A 20,241-nucleotide genomic window follows, 5' to 3' on the forward strand; every position below is an offset into this window, starting at 1 on the left:
TGTAAAGGCTTAAACTGGACCTTTTGATGTGCACCAGTTGTATTGTAGACATTTACAAATTGTTGTAGTACAAGAGTTTATCATTTTCCCAAATTTCCAAAATTCACCTATTTCATTGTCATGAATGCTGCATTTGCTTTGCACTGGTTCTCAGAGCCTACATCATGTTAAGTGGCTCACTCAGGTTTATAGGTTTGTGTCATAGCTGCAACCAAGCTAAATTTCCTCCGTCATTTAGCACTTCATTACTTTGCCTAATGTTTATGGACAAATCCAGCCTAGTCCTTAACCTCCCTCCACCCCTTCCACCCCTCCATCCCCCTCCTCCAACAACACATTTTAGACCGTAGTCTTTTTTTTGTTCCATTTAGGGCCTCACTATGCCCGGAGGAACCTTACAACAGCAGAGCTTCAGCTGCGCATACAAACGCTCGGAGAAATTAATTTTTCCCCTTGCGAAAGCACAAATCAGTGTAATGGCCAGCGACCTTTTTAAAAGGCTCACCGCTTGCCAGAGTGCTGTGTCCCACTTTTCCAGAAAACTGGAGGCTTTATTGGGTGTGTGTGTGTCCGTATTTGTGTGTTTTTGTATGCATGTGTGTGTTTCATGCATACATTTATTGAGGACTGTAAGAAACATTTGGGCAAAAGTGTGAGCAATTAAATTTTTATATATCTTTATATATAAAAATATTTAAAAGTTGCAAGCTGCATAATAGACATCAAGACATCAGTCGCTTTAGGGAGGGAAAAAAAACAAAAACAAAAACCAATCAAAAAAATAAATAAATAAATAAAAAATACTCCACAATTTTTTAAACAGTCTACAATAATAAATTTTTTATAAAATATAAATAAATAATTCTGAAACAGGGGGGCACGGTGGCTTAGTGGTTTGCCTCACACCTCCAGGGTTGGGGGTTCGATTCCCGCCTCCACCTTGTGTGTGTGGAGTTTGCATGTTCTCCCCGTGCCTCGGGGGTTTCCTCCGGGTACTCCAGTTTCCTCCCCCGGTCCAAAGACATGCATGGTAGGTTGATTGGCATCTCTGAAAAATTGTCCGTAGTGTGTGATTGCGTGAGTGAATGAGAGTGTGTGTGTGCCCTGCGATGGATTGGCACTCCATCCAGGGTGTATCCTGCCTTGATGCCCAATGACACCTGAGATAGGTACAGGCTCCCCGTGACCCGAGATAGTTCGGATAAGCGGTAGAAGATGAATGAATTCTAAAACAGCTGAAAAAATTGGACCAAATGTAACAATCACCAGTGTTAAAAGGGATTAAATAAAAAAACATTTTTTTTTAACAGAACTGAAATTTTGAACAGAAATGAAAGCTTCTCAAACTGAAAGGCAAATGTGTTCTGACTAATTTTATGTCAGAAAATCATTTGTTTATACCAACTGAAAATGTCCTAGAAAACGATTTCCAATCCATCTGCAGACTGGAACGCCATTGTACTGGGACAAAGGGTTAAATGACACGATACCAGCTGTAGTGTAAAGTCAGATGGCTGCTTTTTACCTAATCCATTGTATTCTCATTGCTACCTTCTGTGCAATAAAATAAAAAAAGTAAAGTTATCTGTGTAGCTTCCCTTAGCTTTCAGTCAGGTTGTGTCCAGAAAGAACAAAAGTTGAAAAATTTTTACACCAGACAAACTATTATAGGAAGTTGGTAAGTGAGATGGAATTTGTTCTTGGAGTCTCATTAAACCGTTTGCCGCTTGTCATTTTCACTGGAGAGGAAAGTTTCATGCTGGAACTGTTTGATCCGACTGATAAATTCCCCACTGGAAATTGGTGAATGGAAATTTGTGGACTGGCCACGTGGACTAAGCAGAAGGGCTGTAAATTTGGGCTTGGCTACTGAGTTTTAGGAAAGCTTCATGGGTGATAAATCTATCCCCGGGTTGAATGTGAAGCTCATTAGGTCCTGTTTTTATCAATGGGCGTAAGCAGAAGCACTTCTGAGTTGTGGCAGGATGTCATAAATATTCAGATCAATGTAGATGCGCTGCCAAATTAATAATAGTCCAAGAAAAGCAGCATATGGATTTGATTCATTTAAAAAGCTCAAGTGCTTGACGTGATCAGAGTTAAGATCTATGAGCTGAAGAACGGTCCAAATGGTGTCTCCTGCTGAAGTGTTCTGGAGTAATGATGAGTATATTGATTGAAACGATTTGTTTCCTACATGGAAATATTCTTTATCTGAAAATCTGGGTGAATCAGATGCTGGATTCTTTTACTTAGTGTTGAGTTGCTGCAACGTCTGGCCTGCTATGATACAGAAAATGCCTTTCCAGGATGTCTTTCAGAGACTCATTGAGTTTCAGAAAAAGGTTGGCAAGTCCATACATCAGGCCTATATTGGCAAGACCAAACCTGAAATTACGGATCTCCCCTCAGCCCTCACAAGAAGATAAGCCAGCGCATGCTGCGTCAGACTCTGCATTATCTTAAACTATCTTTCAAGTTCCAGGTGTTTACATATCCAATCGTGGCCAGGAATCTGTGTTATCGTGCAGGTAGAAGTCTAAGCAGGAGAGATTAATAAGGTTATTTCTCAGCTGACGTCAGCTTTTTTCCACTGAAGTGTGGGTAGATCTGAAGTTTGAAGTGTAAAACATTTGATGACATGCTGGATGGAAAAAATGTTAGAATAAAGATTTCAGCTTGCAGTTGAAAGCTATATGCCTAATGGATTCATCTACAGGTCTGTCAGTTGTAGTAGCAAATCTGTACCTGTATCTTTCTGTAAGGAATAAAACACTTAGGATAGTGATTGCTATCCTATTCTGCTATATCATGCCATTGCAATTGGTTATCTATTACGAAATCTTACCTATTAACCCTTTTCCCAGTACTTCAGTGTTCCGTCCTGTGGAGCAATTAAATTGAGTTATGGGACTTTTTAATCAGTGTAAACAAATGAATTATTTAAGTCTGATATAAAATGAGTCAGGACTCCGAGGGCATATCGGTGAGCACAACTACGTTTTATATCACCATTTCTTTTGAAGATTTGGAGGGGGAAACAAATCGTTTTTTGGGATGATTTCTGAACTTTTCAGAGAATATCCCACCTGGAAGGCAATAAATACTTATGACAAACTACAAACTAGTGTCTACTTCAGTATCTACTTTCATATGAGCTTCATATTAACCACCACTGTTAAGTGGGACATGACAAAGATATGGTACGACAATGAGTAACATATAAACAAACAAAAAAAAGGAGTTAATGTTTGATAGATCATGCATTGGTGTCAATTTATAACTATACATATTAGTTTAGATTCTCACCAGATTGGTAAAACATTCTTGACAGAGCTGCCGTTATTAGAAAATATTTATCAACCCCTTTTTTCCAGTTCAGAGACAATAGTTCTAGAATACCAATCAAGGGTCAAAGGTGAAACCAATATTTTTGTTCAGAGTTTGCCAGCATTTTCAAAGCAGGGATTCAGAGGTCAACACTAGAAACCCCAGAGCCTGAAACATTTTTTAAATCTACAAATAGTTCTTCGGAGATTGTTTGGATGGTTAAGCCATTGCACTTGAAAACTTGTGTTGTAGGATTTTGTGGTTTTCCCTAGACAAACAAACCAATAAGTGAGTGAAAAATCACCAGGACTCTTAAATGAGTTTTGTGCTGAGGGACCAAAACCTGGGAATCTTATTTGCAAAAGTACAGCTGCATCCCAAATGACATTCGACACATTATGCACTTTCACTATTCACTCTAGCGTCTAGTATATGAACTTTAGAAGGGAAGCATTGTTCTAAATGGAACACGAAAGCTTTTTTACTAAAAGTAAATTCCCAGTCAAATGCATAAGAAAACGGTGACTTTTGTTAAAAACCCTAAAGAGTATTGTGCATTAAAGTGTCAGCTATGTTTAATTTTCTCCACCCCTCTTCTCCTATGTAGACAGATGGTAGCACTTCATTCACTTCTGCTTTTTTTACTTTTTTTTTTTTTACTAGAGAATGGCATTGAATACAGTGTAAATGTACGATTTTGGAACAAACCAATGGCAACTATGTTAGAGTGTGTAATAATAATAATAATAATAATAATAATAATAATAATAATAATAATAATAATAATAATAATGATAAATATAGTACTTAAATATTAGCAGCATTTTATTTTTTTATTGACTTTTTATTGACTTTTTATTGACTTTTCAGTGACTAATCCTGCAGAGCAGTTTAACATCTTCCTTTTTGTTTTGTTTTTTGATTCCTATTTTATTGTGTAAGACTACCTTAGCTCTACAAATGGAACAGTTAATGGTGATTCTAATAAAACAGTAAAATTGAATACAATGAACAGCCTTTTAAAGATCTTTCTGTGGAAATGACTTGTTTTAGCAAAATCTCTGCTGCTCTACATGTGAGGATATCCAGTTTACAAGCCAATAAATCATTCCTCGTATGTCCCACTTCGCTGGGGAAAATACGGCTCAGTTTTATTTGTGTAGTATTTCATCTGTCACAGAATCGTAATGATTTCTAGCAGAAGAACCGCTCATGACCTGCTAACTACTCAAAAACAGATTTAAGCCTTTCTGGTTAGACTTTTATTCAATTTGATGCTGTGGGAAAACTGAAAGATCCTTTCATTAAAGAAGAAAATTTCCACTGAAAGACACAAATGCACTAATTAGACAAAAGCTACATATGTAATGATTTCTTTCTCAATTTATTTAAAAAACACAACCAAAAAGATATCAGAAATAAAACCAAAAATGAAAACAAAATTTGACTATGAGTGCCTTTTTTAAAATTAATGTTATTTACCTATCTTTGTAGGAAGGTTGGAAAATTCCAAAAATATTTCTAAATTGTTTTTGTGGAATATATTTAAAATTAGAAATAATAATTGGAGAACAATTTCTAAATCATTTTACTCTCATACACTCTGACTGTTGCTTGGCCAATTTCTAATTTATGCTGTTAAATTTATAAATTAAACAAAAAAATGGAAAAAAAAAAACATTTAAGTGAACCTTAAAGATAAAAAGATGGCCTCTGTTAAAATCATCATCCGTTTTTTTTGTTGTTGCTTTGTTTTGTTTTCTTCAGATAAATTCCAGGATATTACAAAGCTTGCTTCTTGGCTTTATTCCTTCTTCATTTTTTTTTAAACCTTTCCAGGCACACTTTCCGGGACAGCTTCAGTTACTGTCACAAAGATTAAACCACATCTGAAATATATTTGGCAAATCGCAGGCCTTTACTCAAACCACATGGCCTGAAAGACGGCTTTTTGTCGTTTTTTTTTTCTTTTTTTGCCTTTTTGACATTCCGGTATCTTATATCCTTTTTAAAAAAGAAAGAAAGAAAGAATTGTGTTATGATTTGTTTTTATTGCTCCCCCCATGTTAACATGAGGTTCGAGGTTTTGGAGCGGTGTTTTCGGATTATGCCATAATTTCGAAGTTGTGCATTCTAGCTGGTTTTAATTGCATTTTGTTTGATATCTTTAGTTGTGCTTGGGCTTAAAAAAGATGCCTTATTAAAACCATGGCTTATTTTAATCAGCATTTGATATGCAACATTTTTTAAAGTCACATCTAAGTTAATTTAATAGCACTGGTTAATAGCAGATGGATGAATTTGTAGCCATGCATAAGGATGAATAAATAGCTGCGACTAAACCTGAAGAGCTTCTCTGTGATGGACAAAAAAAGGAAAAAACACAAGGGGAATCTATACTAACCAGAAGCCTTGCGGCAAAGCCTGCAGTCAAATAAACTATAATTATCTGTGACATGGTTGTCAGTTCACTCATACAAAGGTTTCTTTAGCCTGGTCAGAATAAGTCATAAATCATAAGCAACATGGCAGGCCAGTGGCAGGTTTTGTTGAAGAGCTGTTATTCCTCATGGATTTAAGATGGCTGCAACATTCTAGACAGGAATTAGAAGCTCCAAAGTGTAACAGGAGACAGTGTGTAAAAAAAAAAAAACCTGCTGAAGGATCTGAACTCCACTGTTTTATGGCCACCATCGGATACGCTGTGTCTAAGACGCAGATCGTAAAATATCCTTGTTGACGTAACCTCTGCTCCTGTTGATATGGGACCAATTTTCTGTTCCAGGAAAGAGAATTTTCCTAAAACTTGCAGAATAACTGTCAAGCTGAGGAACAGCCATGTTCCCATTAAAAGTATGTCATTAAATTTAAATTAGGATTAAAAAATGTAAGCATTTGCAGAGTACATTTTCCAATCCAAATTCAAATCACATTATTCTTATTCCTATTCTTATTCTTACAAAAACACTTTGTGTAATCCTAGTAAAGTAAAATCTAATGCTAATTCTGAATCTGTACAATTTATACTTTCAGCAATGGAATGTCTTTTCATAGGGATAACACAGTTTGAGATATGAGGTCTGGAGTAGCTCAGAGTACAGGACCCATATTCTTAGTGCAAAGAGTTGCCCCTAGTGATGTAATTCTAAGAAATGTGGGCATTTCCCCTTCAAATGGAAGAGAAGATCATAATAAAGATAAAAGTTATTTATAAAGCATGTTAACCGTCATAAGAGCTCTTAAGGTTAAAGTGTTAGGAGTAGGGAGGAAGACTTTTAAGAGGCTTAGCAGAGGAGAAAATGGCCAAAAGGTAAAGAGGGAGAATACATGTTATTCTATTTTCACCTTTTCCCCTTAGGGGTCACCACAGCAAATCATCAATATATCAGTATCATATATATATATATATATATATATATATATATATATATATATATATATATATATATATATATATATATATATATATATATATATATATCATTAGCATAGACATATTCTAACATCTCATAGACATTAGACATCTCACAGACATGTCATAGATCTCATCTCATAGACATGTCATAGATATTTACATTTACATTTATTACATTTGTAACATACAAATGTTAGTGCATCTATAATATAATTGGTCACGAATGAAATCCCTTTAATATAGCCTCTAATATTTAAACATAGAAACAAAGGCTTATAATAGACAAGATTTTAAAAGCACTTCTATATTTAAGTTTATTAGACAACCCATCACAGTCTTCAAAATAATGTGTCATACCTATCTTATCTCTCCAAGATAAAAGTTACTGTATTTTGCTCAGAGTTGCTCTGAGATTGGTCCTGAATCATTCTTAATCTAAGATCCCTAGTTAGAAATTTAAACTACATTACGAGCTCCCTGAGATCAATATTTTTTTACTAAGTAACATCTTTAGGGTAGTCTTCTCCAAATTGGATGAGGGAGGAATAAAACATTTCTGCTATTATTGGAAACAAATCATCGACAGCAATTTGCCAACAATGATTGTTTTTAAAAATAAAAATATATTAAATAAAAACATAATTTTTTAAAATCTGGTTATACTTACATTTAACGTTGTGGAATGTCTATTTAGCTCCTGTTAAAAGAAAGACAAAAAGCAATTTTGTTTCAGAGAAACCACAACAAGCATAAACTCCTCAATCCTCAAGACTTTTTCGTGTCTGGAAAAAAAATCCCATGACATCTAAAAGTTAGAAAGCGCAGACTCTGATCAGAATCAGGAATTTGATAGCATAGTAAAACAAACTCTCGTATCCCTTAAGCATTTCATTTAGTTGCAGGTTTTAAAGTCACTTTAAAACTCTAAACACTCTAAAGAAGGATTATATTGTAAGTTTCTTTCAGATGGATTAATTTCAATTCAGTTGTCTTTAGAACTCTTTTGCTGTAAACCTTAAACCAATTAGAATAAGAAGCTAAAAACCTGATTGAAAAATGAGCATTGGGTATGTAAGTGGTAAGTGTTAGTGGGTTATAGGCAGTACGGACCACTCATGTTTAGTGATACTTTCCACATGGGCAAAGCAAAACTAGCTGATCTGGAGATCAATTACATCAAGGACAATCAAATATTTTCAACCCTGAGAGCACAAAAGAAAAGGATATCAAAAGCCATTCGATCCTAATAAAAACCCTACATAAGTTATAGGAGAATTGTTAGCCCTGGTAAATAATGTGAGCTCTTTAGCTAATTCTTTAATTCAGCATTAGCTGTTTGATATAGGCTAATGTTGACAATCTACCTGCTAGCTACCTAGATAAACTTAATCATTTAAACATTTAGTTTAAAATGTAATTTTTACATTTTTTGTGAAGGTCATCACACTAGTCCTACAGTGTTAGCTAAATGAAAGATAATCTTCCCAGAGTGTTTACTCAGGCTTTGCAGGTGCCTTAAAATACATACCATTGAAATACCGTCATTGAAATAACATTTATTCATTAGCAAGCAATAAGGTGCAAAGTGTATCAGGATGTGTTTGTGTCACAGTTTTTATTCTATATTTGTGTTAGAATTTTATGTACAAAATGATTGGCAAAAGATAATTTTACAAAAGACACAAATGAAAATCGTACTAATAGTGCTACACTGAGTTAAAAAAAGAGTCATTTGATATGTATATTGTGCATTTTTAAACCACTAGGCGAGAAGCATTTTGTAATATAATGTTGCATGAATTGCAATTTTAAAAATACACAAAATGTAGCCCCAAAATAATAGCAAAACAAACAAGACCAGAATCTTGTGGATCTAAAAGGAATTAAAAAGATAATAGTGTATAGTTGTTGTTTACAAAGCTTGCTTTTTGTCCTTGGTTAAGTATTAAAATAGTATGTGGTCTCTTTTTGCATGAAAGTGTGAACCAGGACATCTACTACTATTTACCAATCACAGCATAACGAATACAAAAGCAGCTTGATTATCTTTTGATTGATTACTGAATACAGGTTATGTTGTGGATTATGTCACAAAGTGTATGATAATGAGTGTACGATTGAAAAAAAAAAAATAGCAAGACAACTCTACCTGAAAATGTGAGACATACCGTTCAACATATGTGATAACATTCAAGGCTCAAATTCTTGTGTGCAGGGTTCACAGTTTAAAATATAAGTATCTTTTCAAATGATCCAAGAAGGGTGGTCCTAATAAGCTAGATGTTTACAGATTCAAAAAAGTAATGATACATTCATGAGGAATTCTGTTCATTCTGGAACATATTCTGGACTAACATGGCTATATACATTAGTAATGATTCGTACTTTGCTGGATAGTGTACCATTGTAAAATCACTCCAATTAATGTCCTTTTTCTTAAACAGCACAAACAAAAAACCTACAGACAAAAGTGTTGGTCTGAAAAATACATAGAAATATATAATATAGGCTGTATATAAACAAAAGGGAGCTTTTCAGGTTGCTCATATGTGCAAGTTCATTCAAAAGTAGGATGGAAATGTTATTTTGGCTGCTGAATTACTTGAAGACTTTTTCGTAAGCAGGGCACTTGTGGCTTTGCAGTTTCTTCAAGGTCTTTTTGAACTCCTTGTTGGATTTGTCCCACTTGTGGATGGCGGTGATGAGGAACTGCCTGTCTGTCTTGCGGCCCATAATGAGGTAGGCGCTGCTCAGGTTGTCCAGCTGTGAACAGGGACAGTCTGCACCATTCTTCAGATACAATGTGAGGGACTTCAGGTCTTTCTTTTTAAGGGATCCCGATTTCACAATCTTTCTCTTCTTTTGCAAGATCACCTTGCGGTCCAAATTCTCCCGTTTCACCTCCTTGATTTTGGTCTTGATGGCTGGAGGAAAGAGCACATAAATGAAGCGGAGTCAATTTTATGAAATCCTATATGCTTGGAAAAGACATTTTGATTGACAGGCAAGAGCCTCAAGCTAAATTTCCCAGACACTTCAAAAAGGGAAAGAATTTAGAAAGGCTGGCTATGCTATAGAGAGGACAAATCTGGAATCACGCCAAACTCACTCACCTCATAAGCCATTTTTCAGAGAACCTTCCATACTTAAAAGACAACATAGGAAAGCCTGGACAGCTAGGTAAGCTTACTATGTTTTCTTAAAATATATACAGTTCAACAAAACATTTTGGGAAGCAGAAAGTCACTGAACTCCCTTGGGGTGTATGCCGAGCTCAGAAAGGCTAAACAGTAACAGGAGTTGGGTTGTATGAGGGTTACACAGAAATTTAGTCAGAGCCAGACCACAAAAGGAGGGGACAATCTGGAGGACAGGATAGTGAGGGGGTCAACAAGGGAGGTTGTAATCAATACCAAGGCACTCCTGTTGTCCCAGAGCACTTCATAATGACCAAGATATCACTGTCTCAGGCGCTGTCAAGTTTAAGAGTCTTCATCAGAATAAAGTCTTGGCCATGTAAATCAATATGCCTATTTTGCCCTCTGCTTTCCCAGGGGGCAAGAAGGTCACAAATTGCAACTCTGTCTGCCTTGTGGTCATCCAGATGAAACTTGATCTATAACTCAATGAAAGTCTTGTTCCATGTATTATAAGCATATTTAAAGTACACAATAATCTGTTTTCCAAGCCTTTCTAACTAAACAGGAGGAGTAACTTTTTTTTTAATCAGAGTTGTTCATTAAACAAATATGGCCAATATGTCCACATTAGCATTGCTAATCATATATTTGTTATGCAACAAGTCCGATGCCTGCATTTAAGAACAAGTTTTTATGACTCAACTATCCCTTTTTAAACTGTCTTATCTGAAGATGAAAGAACAAGTGCACTGATATTCTGGGAAAACTCTGCTTCTTGGAAACCTTGTATTAATCCACTAATCTTATAATTTGCTTAACCTTTTGCTGCTCTTAAGTCATTTCTGAGGGTGGTCTTGCTCGTAGCTGTAAGTACATTTCAGGTAAATTCACTTTGCTTTAATGTAATTCCTCAAACAAAACATGAGTTATGACTTTATGTCTGACACTCCTGTGAACCTCTGGAGGTATTTATCCCAATTAAACACCATGCACGCATACCCATAAAAAGCTTTCCATGGTAAAACATATGAACTATGACTTACTGCTAATTAGCTCATCAGTCCGCATCAGCTGTCAGCAAGCAGACCACAATGAAACTAAATCCTTTCTGTGTGGTGCTGAATATTAGTGGCTAGAAAAATATTAATGAAACAAACCACTGTTTCCAAAGTGAGTTGTAGTTGGAATTCATTTTTAATTTAAAACTGTCAGAATATTAAAACATTAGATTAATTAAGTAAATGCTTAATATTGGTCAGTGTTTTGGTGGATGCAAGTAGAAATCAATCCACATTCTGGCATGGTTTTTGGTCTGGCATGTTTTTCGAGAAAACCCACCCCATATGAAAATGGGGACAACATGTGAAACTACACACAGGTAAAGGAACCTGAGCTCAAGAATGAACCAGGCACTCTAGAACTGTGAGATGGAAGCAATAGTTCCTGCTCCAGCACAACATTTTATATTTGAGTTTGTCATTGAAATAGTGGGTGGTGAAAGCGTTGCTTTACATTACAATGATTTATTTTATTATTTCAAATGGTAACTTCAACTGCTTCAGCAGCTCATACCAAATTAACACTGCAGAGAAACATGGTCCAGTGTTCAGGAATTAACTTTGCACATGGAAAGGATTAAGGACTTGATCTGCAGTCTTAGCTTCATAAACAGGCTTTCTGACAGGGCTTAATGTTTAATGAAATAAAAGCATTGGTCAGGCTTCAGAGTTCTCAAGTCAGGAAAGTCCACCTTTCTGGGATTTCAATACAGCTCGAACTCTTGGTTGAACTCTTTATGCACCCTGTGGCATTTGTAACTCTAATCCGCATAGTCGCAGTGCACTTAGCTGCAAAGCCACAATTTAAATACCACCTTGACTGTGCTAATACCCATAATACCAAAACTGTTCCTGACCAATGATTCTAATACAACACAGTTAACAGAGTTCATGCACAACAAGTGCAATGCACTTGTTATGAATAAAGACTCTTACAATTCTATTAATTCAAATGCTTCAGAAAAGAACATGCTCCAGATTGACAAATACAAGGTTCATGGTAATCAAAAGGGTGTTATCCCAGGCACTTAGGACAAAACTGTGCACACTGGCACACTGTTGTTCTATACTCTGACTTGTTCTACACTCTACTAATATTGATTAATATTGACTAATACTGAGCTTGGACAGATGCAGTTGGCAACTTTTCCAGAATCAGGAGTGACCATGAGCAAAATGAAAAATGCGTTATATTACTCTATATTACCAGCACAAGACATAGTCACCTCACATTTTAACACTTTCTGCCATTTTGTCAAGGGTGCAAACACAATGCTTTATCATTAGACACATCACCATACAGGTTAAATAATCTAGATGTTGATATTGGATACATAAGCTTGCCTGTCACAGGGAATGACTGGGAAAAACACTGGCGTTTTGACCTCCAAGTTGAAATAAGTAATGGTTTAATGATTTGTCTATTACTGACAGGTGGGGTATATTAACTGTTTTTTGAGTAACTCATTTTAAATTGACCAACTGAACATACATAATTTCCCTAATCACTGTCTTATTTATAAATAGATTTGACACTACAGATTATTAAAAAGCAATGTAGGGCTCTAATCTCTATCCAAACATAGTTCATCACCCCAAATAAGTACACAATCTTTGATAGCTCTCATAAATATACCCTGTTTAACAGCTGGCAACCTCTAGATTTATAGCACATAATTTATAAAGTAAACAAGGAAAGCAGAACCTAAACACTGAAAGAGAATGTTTTGAATGAAGAATGATTTAGGTCTTGTATGTTTCCAAAGTCATCCTTCTAAAATATTTAGCCCACCTGACTAATATTTGGATGGATTGGGAGATTGTGGTTAGATGAATGAGGCCTGAAAGATTAAGAACTGAACACTACAAGTAGGGTCTGGAAGACTTTTAGAACTGGAATCTTGGTGGGTCTTCAAGAGCAGGACAACCCTGTATTGTACCCATAAATGTTTCCAGAGATTTAGCTTTTAAGCTCTGTCTCTGTTCCCTGACTTGGCATTCTGTACTGTCGCGAGACAAGAGGCAGACTTGCAGACGGATCAGATAGTGTCATAAACCCAGCAGGGGACGTCTGGGATGAAAACAGTCCCAAACACAACTTCCTTCACAGTCTCAAAAGCATAAATGTGTGTGGAATTCAAAGCGCATGGCCAAGCCGTACAATTTTACTGTTCTAAAAGTGAACATGTGCCAATGACCGCAGAAGAATCGGCCAACAGAAGTGTGAGAAGAGAAGTTTTCAGTCAAAGGCCATGAGGTTTGGTTTGGAAGAGGGAGCATAAAAGCCAGTCCTGGACATGAACAGCATTCCCCATAAAACCATTGCTGTTTATTAGCTAAGTGGTTAGTGAGTGAGTCTGGCCAGTTTGTCAAGAACAAACATTCTAAGAAGGGCTGTTGGAATTTTGTTATCTCCCATGCTATTTGAAATGTTTGCTCGTTACAACTTGCTTGAAGCATTGCATGGGTAAATTTCTGAACAACAAAAGTGACATTTGTAAAGATTCACAGCCTTCAAAATCTAGTAATAAACAAGTGATTGCATGAACTAAGTGAATCCATGGCCAACCCCATACTAGATAAGACTGTTATCACCAATGTAAAGTCAGGTCCAGTGGGTTGGTGCAAGGCATGCAACTTTTCAGCCTATTTACCAAAAACATTTTAATGCAAACCAGGTGACTGGTCAGTGATGACAATTCATCATGAATGAGAAACCTGATGAACCACTCTCGCTTTTTCACCCTGACAATAGCTAGCTTTAAAGCTCAGCTCAGAGGTCACAAAGGGGGTTGCCAGTGGGCTTGGTTTACACAAAGCTGTCCAGAGGAAAGATGGAAGCTTACCAAAGATGGCTTAGCCCCTTCGAATCCCTGTCTGAATGAGCTTTTATGGTTTTCTAAGAGGCAAACCGAAACCAGCATTTGTTTTCCTCTTGGGAGGAGAGCAGGAAGTGCTTGGTGCAGCACCCTCCTTTTGTTGAGGCAACTCCTGCTGGGACTGTCCCTGATGACAGGCGTAATGGGCTATTTGTAATGGTCAGTAACCATCCCTCAGAATGAGTATTTTCACTCAAAATTGATACAAATATTAAAACCAGAAGCCCAAGCATTGTTGAATGTGACCCTGGAAAACCGGAATGAAATAGTGGCCCAAGAGTAAGCATGTGATAGTTTCTTCCAATTTTCTGCTTTTCATAGAAACTTGGAAGGCTGGAACAAATGTCAATGCAGAAGAAATGGCTGTCTAAGCCTTAGCACACGTTAGAAAATCCTTGGCACCAAAAAGGGTATAAAAAACAAAGTGACAAATATAGAGCGAAAGACGAGATTTGAAGGGATGAGGATTATAAAAATTGATGAAAAGCTTAAGCTAAATCTTATACTATATTTGGTTTGGTGTGCTATTCATCTGCACCATTCTTAGGAAACTGTACCACTACACTACATTTATTTGCTGGAACCATATCAACCTAAATCTGATTTGACCCCTGCTTAGGGGTCAGCTCTGGTGCTGTTGTCACGTTCACTGGACCAGACAGGAAAACAAACATCCTGATTTACAGCTCTGAGCACTGGCCAAATAAAGAGTTTAGACCTGTGTGAATTACCTCAATTCATTAGTCACAGAGTAGTGGTCTCAAAAAAGGTCATCCAAACTGTGACATGGATTTACAAGGGTTAGAAAGAGCCTGCAGCTGTTATTTTAAGCATCGAATACAGCAGTATTGTTCTATTGTAAAACATGAGCGTGCTTTGGGCAATCCTGAGAAATAGTGTCAGAAAGGGCCAATGCAAGGACATGTGATATATTAGTATATTTGTCCTTAGGAAGAAGTGAAATTAATGAAGATAACAATCAATATCCTGAAAAGTTGTTTGGAAAATGTGTGAATGTGTGACTACCTATGTAAATGTTATTGTTTACCCAAATGCATGTATCTTTTTTGTCCACATGACTACTAACTAAACCTGGGCAAGAGTGTGAAAGTCTGTGTTGTCCAGTGAAGGAAAAGAAGAAAAAAAGTTTATTCAGTTACTCAGTGACTAAACATGCACATGTCAGGATATTGGTCACCCCTCCAAGGTAATTATATTAAATTGTATTATATTCACAAAAATTGCACAATTACAGACATTGACAAAATGACAACGTAAATAATTCTACAATCAACTTTCTCAGTTCTGTATATTAAAACTAAGTGGACGGTGATGCAGGGAACAATTCATGTGCATTTGTGGATTGAGGTACCTCCACTTTCCGCTTACCACTATGAACATGATTTGGGAACACACGCTGCACGGCAAATGTTTTAGCACTGCGTCCAGCAGGAATGTAAGGTTTTTAGCCGTCTTGAAAGTGCCATCTCAGTTTTCACCGCAAAATATGTTTGTGTGTGAGAGAGAGGAGTGTTTCAGAGCACTTACCAAACTCGCTGGCACACATGTGCTCCAGAATAGCATCGGTTTTCATTTCATTGTCGCATGGTGGGCAGACTGGCGAGTAACCTAAGACAGAGAGCAAGGCACAATGTCAGGGCCAATATGTTGCACAGAGATACCCAATCAGCATTGTGGGCCATGGTAATAGAAACCAAATGTTTTTCCCCTTCATTTCCTTAAGCAACTCATTTACGTTCTCCCAAGTGTTTGGAAAGTTTGCATATGAGCGTAAACAGCAGGGACAAACTTTACAGTCTTGGGATTGAAGGGAAATGTTAAGGAAATTCAGCCTGTCATTTTGCTTGTAATCCACTTGTCAAATCACAGTAAATTCACTGTTAATGCAGTTTTTATCTGGCAACATCCCCCTCTTTTCACCCTTTGTATTTAAATTCTAAACCAAGGGTGAATTTTAAAGACAAAAATCCTGCTAATCCTGCTTTCCTCCCCAATTCCTCCATTCTATCTCTGTGTTATGCTAATTAGCTGGAGACCACATCATTTACACATGTATGTCAACAGCTGTTCTTCGGTTTACTGTGAAAAGAGCACAGGGTTTGAGACAAGACCCTAAAGACCCTAGGCCAACTGTAATTATTAGCAACATTAAGCTGAAGGGGCCCCCTGAGGTCACGGAAAGGGGAAAAAAATAAGACTCCTTATTTCCTTATCTCCTAAAGATTACAGCTCCTTATCTGCATAGACTCTGTTAAGATTTCAATCATTCTTTGATTAGCATCAGTTATATTTGTTGTGCTATTCTGTGTGGTCACTTCTCTTATTAGGAGCAGTTACTTTTGGCAAATTTTGGTAATGTGAAAATCACATCACTGTAAACAAAAACATTTCATATCTTTTATACAAATTAGCACTAATAATCTAGAGAGCACAAAATAATCTTCACTGCTGGCATTTTTTCCCTCCAAGAATCCATTCCTAGTGGCCACTTGACTATAGTTGCAATAGCTGTCCAATTTGAACATGCCGAACATTTCTGTATCTAGTCTTTCTCTTGCCAAGAGCATGTGTTTTCATTTTTTTATGTTTTCTATTTATTCTACAGCGCCATGAATTACTCAGACTGGCTGGAGATCTCAGATAATTCCTGGAGCCCCGAAGCATGCACGGCTTCCATGAATGTCAGGTTTTCTATTTATTTATTCATTTATGTGGTTTCCATACTGTTTTATGTTTTATTAACAAACAGATGTTATGAATATACATATATATATATATATATATATATATATATATTAATGATATATATCAATTATTCAGTACTGTAGTGTCTGAACATAAAAGGTGTATCGTTCTACTCCTTTTTGTGTTAGAATTTGTTTCAGCTTGTTTTTAGTCCTCCTCCTTCTTGATGAATGTTTGGAAATACCCACAAAATTTTATGAGACGGTTACATCAGCTGCTTGTACTTTCCACTGTTCACTAATGCTCCCTGAACTTTGATTTTCCATAGAACCCCTGCCTACCTTCCAGCAAACTAAAACAAATAAGCATGAAGATGGCATTCTGGGATCAACTTTCCTTCCGAACACTTGCACAACTTATTTTTTAAATGTTTACCCATCATGGAAATTGCATATGTACTGTAAGAGAAAAGCAGCTATCTCAGCCCCACCTCATCCCTATGCATCATTGAGAGATTGTTGTATTATCTTAGAAAAAAAGTGATGCTACTGGTAGCTCTGTGTCTCTCAAGAGCTTAACTAAATGAAGCTCTGCATCTCTTGAAAAAAAAGCACTCTTCAAACAAACAATGGGAAACTATTTCTAACAAAGTAATTAGGATAACCATGTGCAGCAGTTGCAAAATATAGGGGGGAAAGAATGCACATGATGTTTTTTTTGGATTAAATCCCAACTACAGAGGTAACAAAAGGTGGGTAAACTGTAGCCTCAGACAGATGCTGAGTCCTGAAACAACATCACACTGCCTCTTAAAAAGGCACTCAAGTGTCGTTTTTGACACACACATAGCAAAAGGTGTGACATGGTCGAGTGTGGAAAAAGTGACATTAACTGGAATATACACTCTAAAAAACATGCTCATATACACACAGCAGCAGTGTGTGGGTTTAACATGCACATTACGTGACTCACAAGAGATATTGGAAATGATACTGATTCTGGTCAAATCAAATAAGGACAGTTTTTAGTGCCTCTCTCAGCTTCTCTGGAGTTTCAACATCAATTCTGTCTGACACAAATTGACTAATTCCAATTGTCACTTGAGGATGCAAAAAACTAGCAAGACCTTTCAAAAGACAGGGTCCCAGCCCCCTGTCCTGTATATTTGGATTCAACTAATCAGCCAACCCTTGTGTTGAAAAAACTAAAATGTGCAGATTCTACATGACCAGGGTTAAGAACCTGATTTTTAAATGGGTTCTTGAATGTCTACCTTCCTACAAGAGTTAATCAGGATCAGGTGTTCTGGTTTACGGGTGGAGCCAGCTGCTGGTGCACACTGTTACTGCTTTACTACCATTTTAGATCAATATTGTTAGGTTTAATGTCTAAAAACTCACCGCTCTCTGGGAATGTGTCAGTGTTGTTGGGCGTGCTGATGCACACATCACCCTGAGGGAACTTGTCACAGGCGAGCATGTCAGGCCATGGGAACCCGAACGCCTCCATGATGGGTTCACAGCCTTGGCGCACGCTCTCGCACAGTAAGCGGCATGGGTAGACGGGACGATCCATGCAGACAGGTGCAAACAGAGAGCAGAGTAAGATGCGTGTGCCCGGATGGCAGGCCTTGTGCACCAGAGGCACCCAGCTGCCCGCTTGCTGCCTCACCTCAGCCATACTCTCATGCTCAAGCAGGTTGGGCAGCAGCATCTGGTTGTAGCCGACACCATGGCACAGGCGCAGGTCGTCTGGGATGGGCACACATTGTGGAGGTTTGTCATAAGCTCGTCCGCCACCGATTGTATCAGTTGGCTTCCAGCTTACGTACTCGTACTCCGCTGCCAGGCTCAGGGGCATCAGGTTCACCATCACTGCCAACACAGTGGTGGCCTTCCAGAAGCGCAAGGATGCCACTGGCTTCATCACGTTAGTTACTGCCAAAACAAAGGCACTGAGATACAGAGCTCTCCTGTAAAAGAAACAACAACAAAAAAGTCCTATTTCAGCTCCTTTAAAATTAAAAATTCAAAGTCAGTACAGCCAAAACGCGTCAGGAAATTTTTCCCAGTAGAAATGAAGATGAGTGTTTTAAATGAGCTCAGAAGGCTGCCTCTAAAAGCTTGACAGCATTCAGCTGATAGAGGGAGAGAGAGAAAGAGAGTGAGTGTGTGCGCTTTCCTCCTGCTGACTCACAAGGCCGCCTGCCAGGGACCCCTGCGCTTGAAAAATGAGTGGAAGTGCGAGACAGCGGGGGAGCGCGAGCGCAGCGCCGGCCAATAAGAACTGTTCAGCGTTTTTTGGGTGTGTGAGTATCCAATGAAACACACGCGCCAAAAAAAAAAAAAAAAAAAAAAAAGGAGAGAGAGAGAGAGAGAGAGAGAGAGAGAGAGAGATATCCCACCCCGCCTGTAATTTGCACCCCTCTTCCTATTTGCACTCAGTAAACCGGAGTCTTTCTGAGTCCGTGTGTTTCAGTGAGACAAAGTCCAACACCAGCGCGCGCGCTCAACCACCGCAACTAGTGTTGTAGACAATGCATAAGCTGTGTTGGTTTATACTGTATAAGGTTTATGGTAAGGTGCTGTGCGCTTTGGAACAGTCTGTGCGTGCTGTTTTAGAAGTGGAATAGAAAAAAAAAACAGACTAGAATATTCTGTTGAATGATGAAAAGCAGAATAAGTAAAATTATTATTATTATTATTATTATTATTATTATTATTATTACTATTATTATTATTGTTATTATTACTGTGTGTATAGCTGCTGTTCGTATCGTTATTGTTTTCATTATCGAGCATGCTGCGTGGTTATTTGCTCCTTTTTTATGATGTCAAGATATTCCGTGACAACAATGTTACTAGTGGAGGATATAATATATTGAATCGTGTGTGTGTGTGTGTGTGTGTGTGTGTGTGTGTGTGTGTGTGTGTGTGTGTGTTTTGTCAGGATGACAGTATGTACATCTGATAAGAGATTTTTTTAAATTTTAATTTAAACATTTAGTGAAAATTGACAGAGTAAATGGCTCTCAATAGTTATTAATAATAACTCTCAACTGTTATTTTTGTATTTAGTATTTTTGCTCCTCTCCCCTGCTGTAATGAAGAGAAGATGCAAAACTTCTCAAGTTACAAGTCACAAATATCAGTGTGTGTGTGTGTGTGTGTGTGTGTGTGAGAGAGCTCATAAATAAACAAAGAGAGAGAGAGAGAGAGAGAGAGAGAGAGAGAGAGAGAGCTCATAAATAAACTATATTGTCTGTTCTTGTACTTATATATAGTAATAGAATTATTTATATGATGCATTTTTGCAGAAAGATCAATACAAGCACATGACAATTATGACGAGTTCAGAAATAGTAAATGGGTCAGCCTTATTGGCAGAGTGTTTAAGATAACATTAAGATACTCAACAGGTAATTCTAGTTTATATAGACGTTTTTACAAAAATAAATAAATGAATTAAAAAAATAGATAAAGATCTTCAGGTTTAGGTCTTGGGTTCATGTGGTGGTTCTTTGTAGAAAACATGTGATCCTACAGTTTTAACCTCCATAATGCTTTTCTTTTAACATCCCTAACCACTGGGCATAAATGGCTGCCATTTTTGCTTTTATTTAGAAGAGAGTTTGTAGATTTTTTCAAATTAAACATAATTCTTTCTACTAGCCTTTAAAAAGTTTGCAATGCACTAACAAATAAATAAAATAA

At 37.2% G+C, this 20,241-nt stretch overlaps 1 protein-coding gene across 1 annotated transcript; it reads right to left on the bottom strand.

Annotated features, from left to right (window-relative positions):
* Positions 1–8,341: 8,341 nt before the first annotated feature.
* sfrp1a (secreted frizzled-related protein 1a) lies at positions 8,342–18,814 on the bottom strand. The gene is made up of 4 exons (XM_060883528.1): positions 18,725–18,814; positions 17,929–18,500; positions 15,371–15,451; positions 8,342–9,669 (listed from the first exon to the last, which is right to left on the bottom strand). The coding sequence occupies exons 2-4, from the start codon at positions 18,452–18,454 to the stop codon at positions 9,344–9,346; spliced, it is 933 nt and encodes a 310-aa protein (XP_060739511.1). The 5' UTR covers positions 18,455–18,500; positions 18,725–18,814; the 3' UTR covers positions 8,342–9,343.
* Between the last annotated feature and the right edge of the window lie 1,427 nt (positions 18,815–20,241).

Source organism: Tachysurus vachellii, chromosome 12 (assembly GCF_030014155.1).
Source record: "Tachysurus vachellii isolate PV-2020 chromosome 12, HZAU_Pvac_v1, whole genome shotgun sequence".
In the NCBI taxonomy this organism is placed as follows: domain Eukaryota; kingdom Metazoa; phylum Chordata; class Actinopteri; order Siluriformes; family Bagridae; genus Tachysurus; species Tachysurus vachellii.

Excerpts from the sequence above, each read along its gene's own strand:
- sfrp1a (XM_060883528.1), bottom strand. The coding sequence starts at position 18,454 with ATGAAGCCAGTGGCATCCTTGCGCTTCTGGAAGGCCACCACTGTGTTG. Across the intron at positions 15,452-17,928 it reads TGACACATTCCCAGAGAGCG|GTTACTCGCCAGTCTGCCCA; the intron begins GTGAGTTTTTAG and ends TCTCTGTCTTAG. Across the intron at positions 9,670-15,370 it reads CATGTGTGCCAGCGAGTTTG|CCATCAAGACCAAAATCAAG; the intron begins GTAAGTGCTCTG and ends TCTTTCCTCCAG.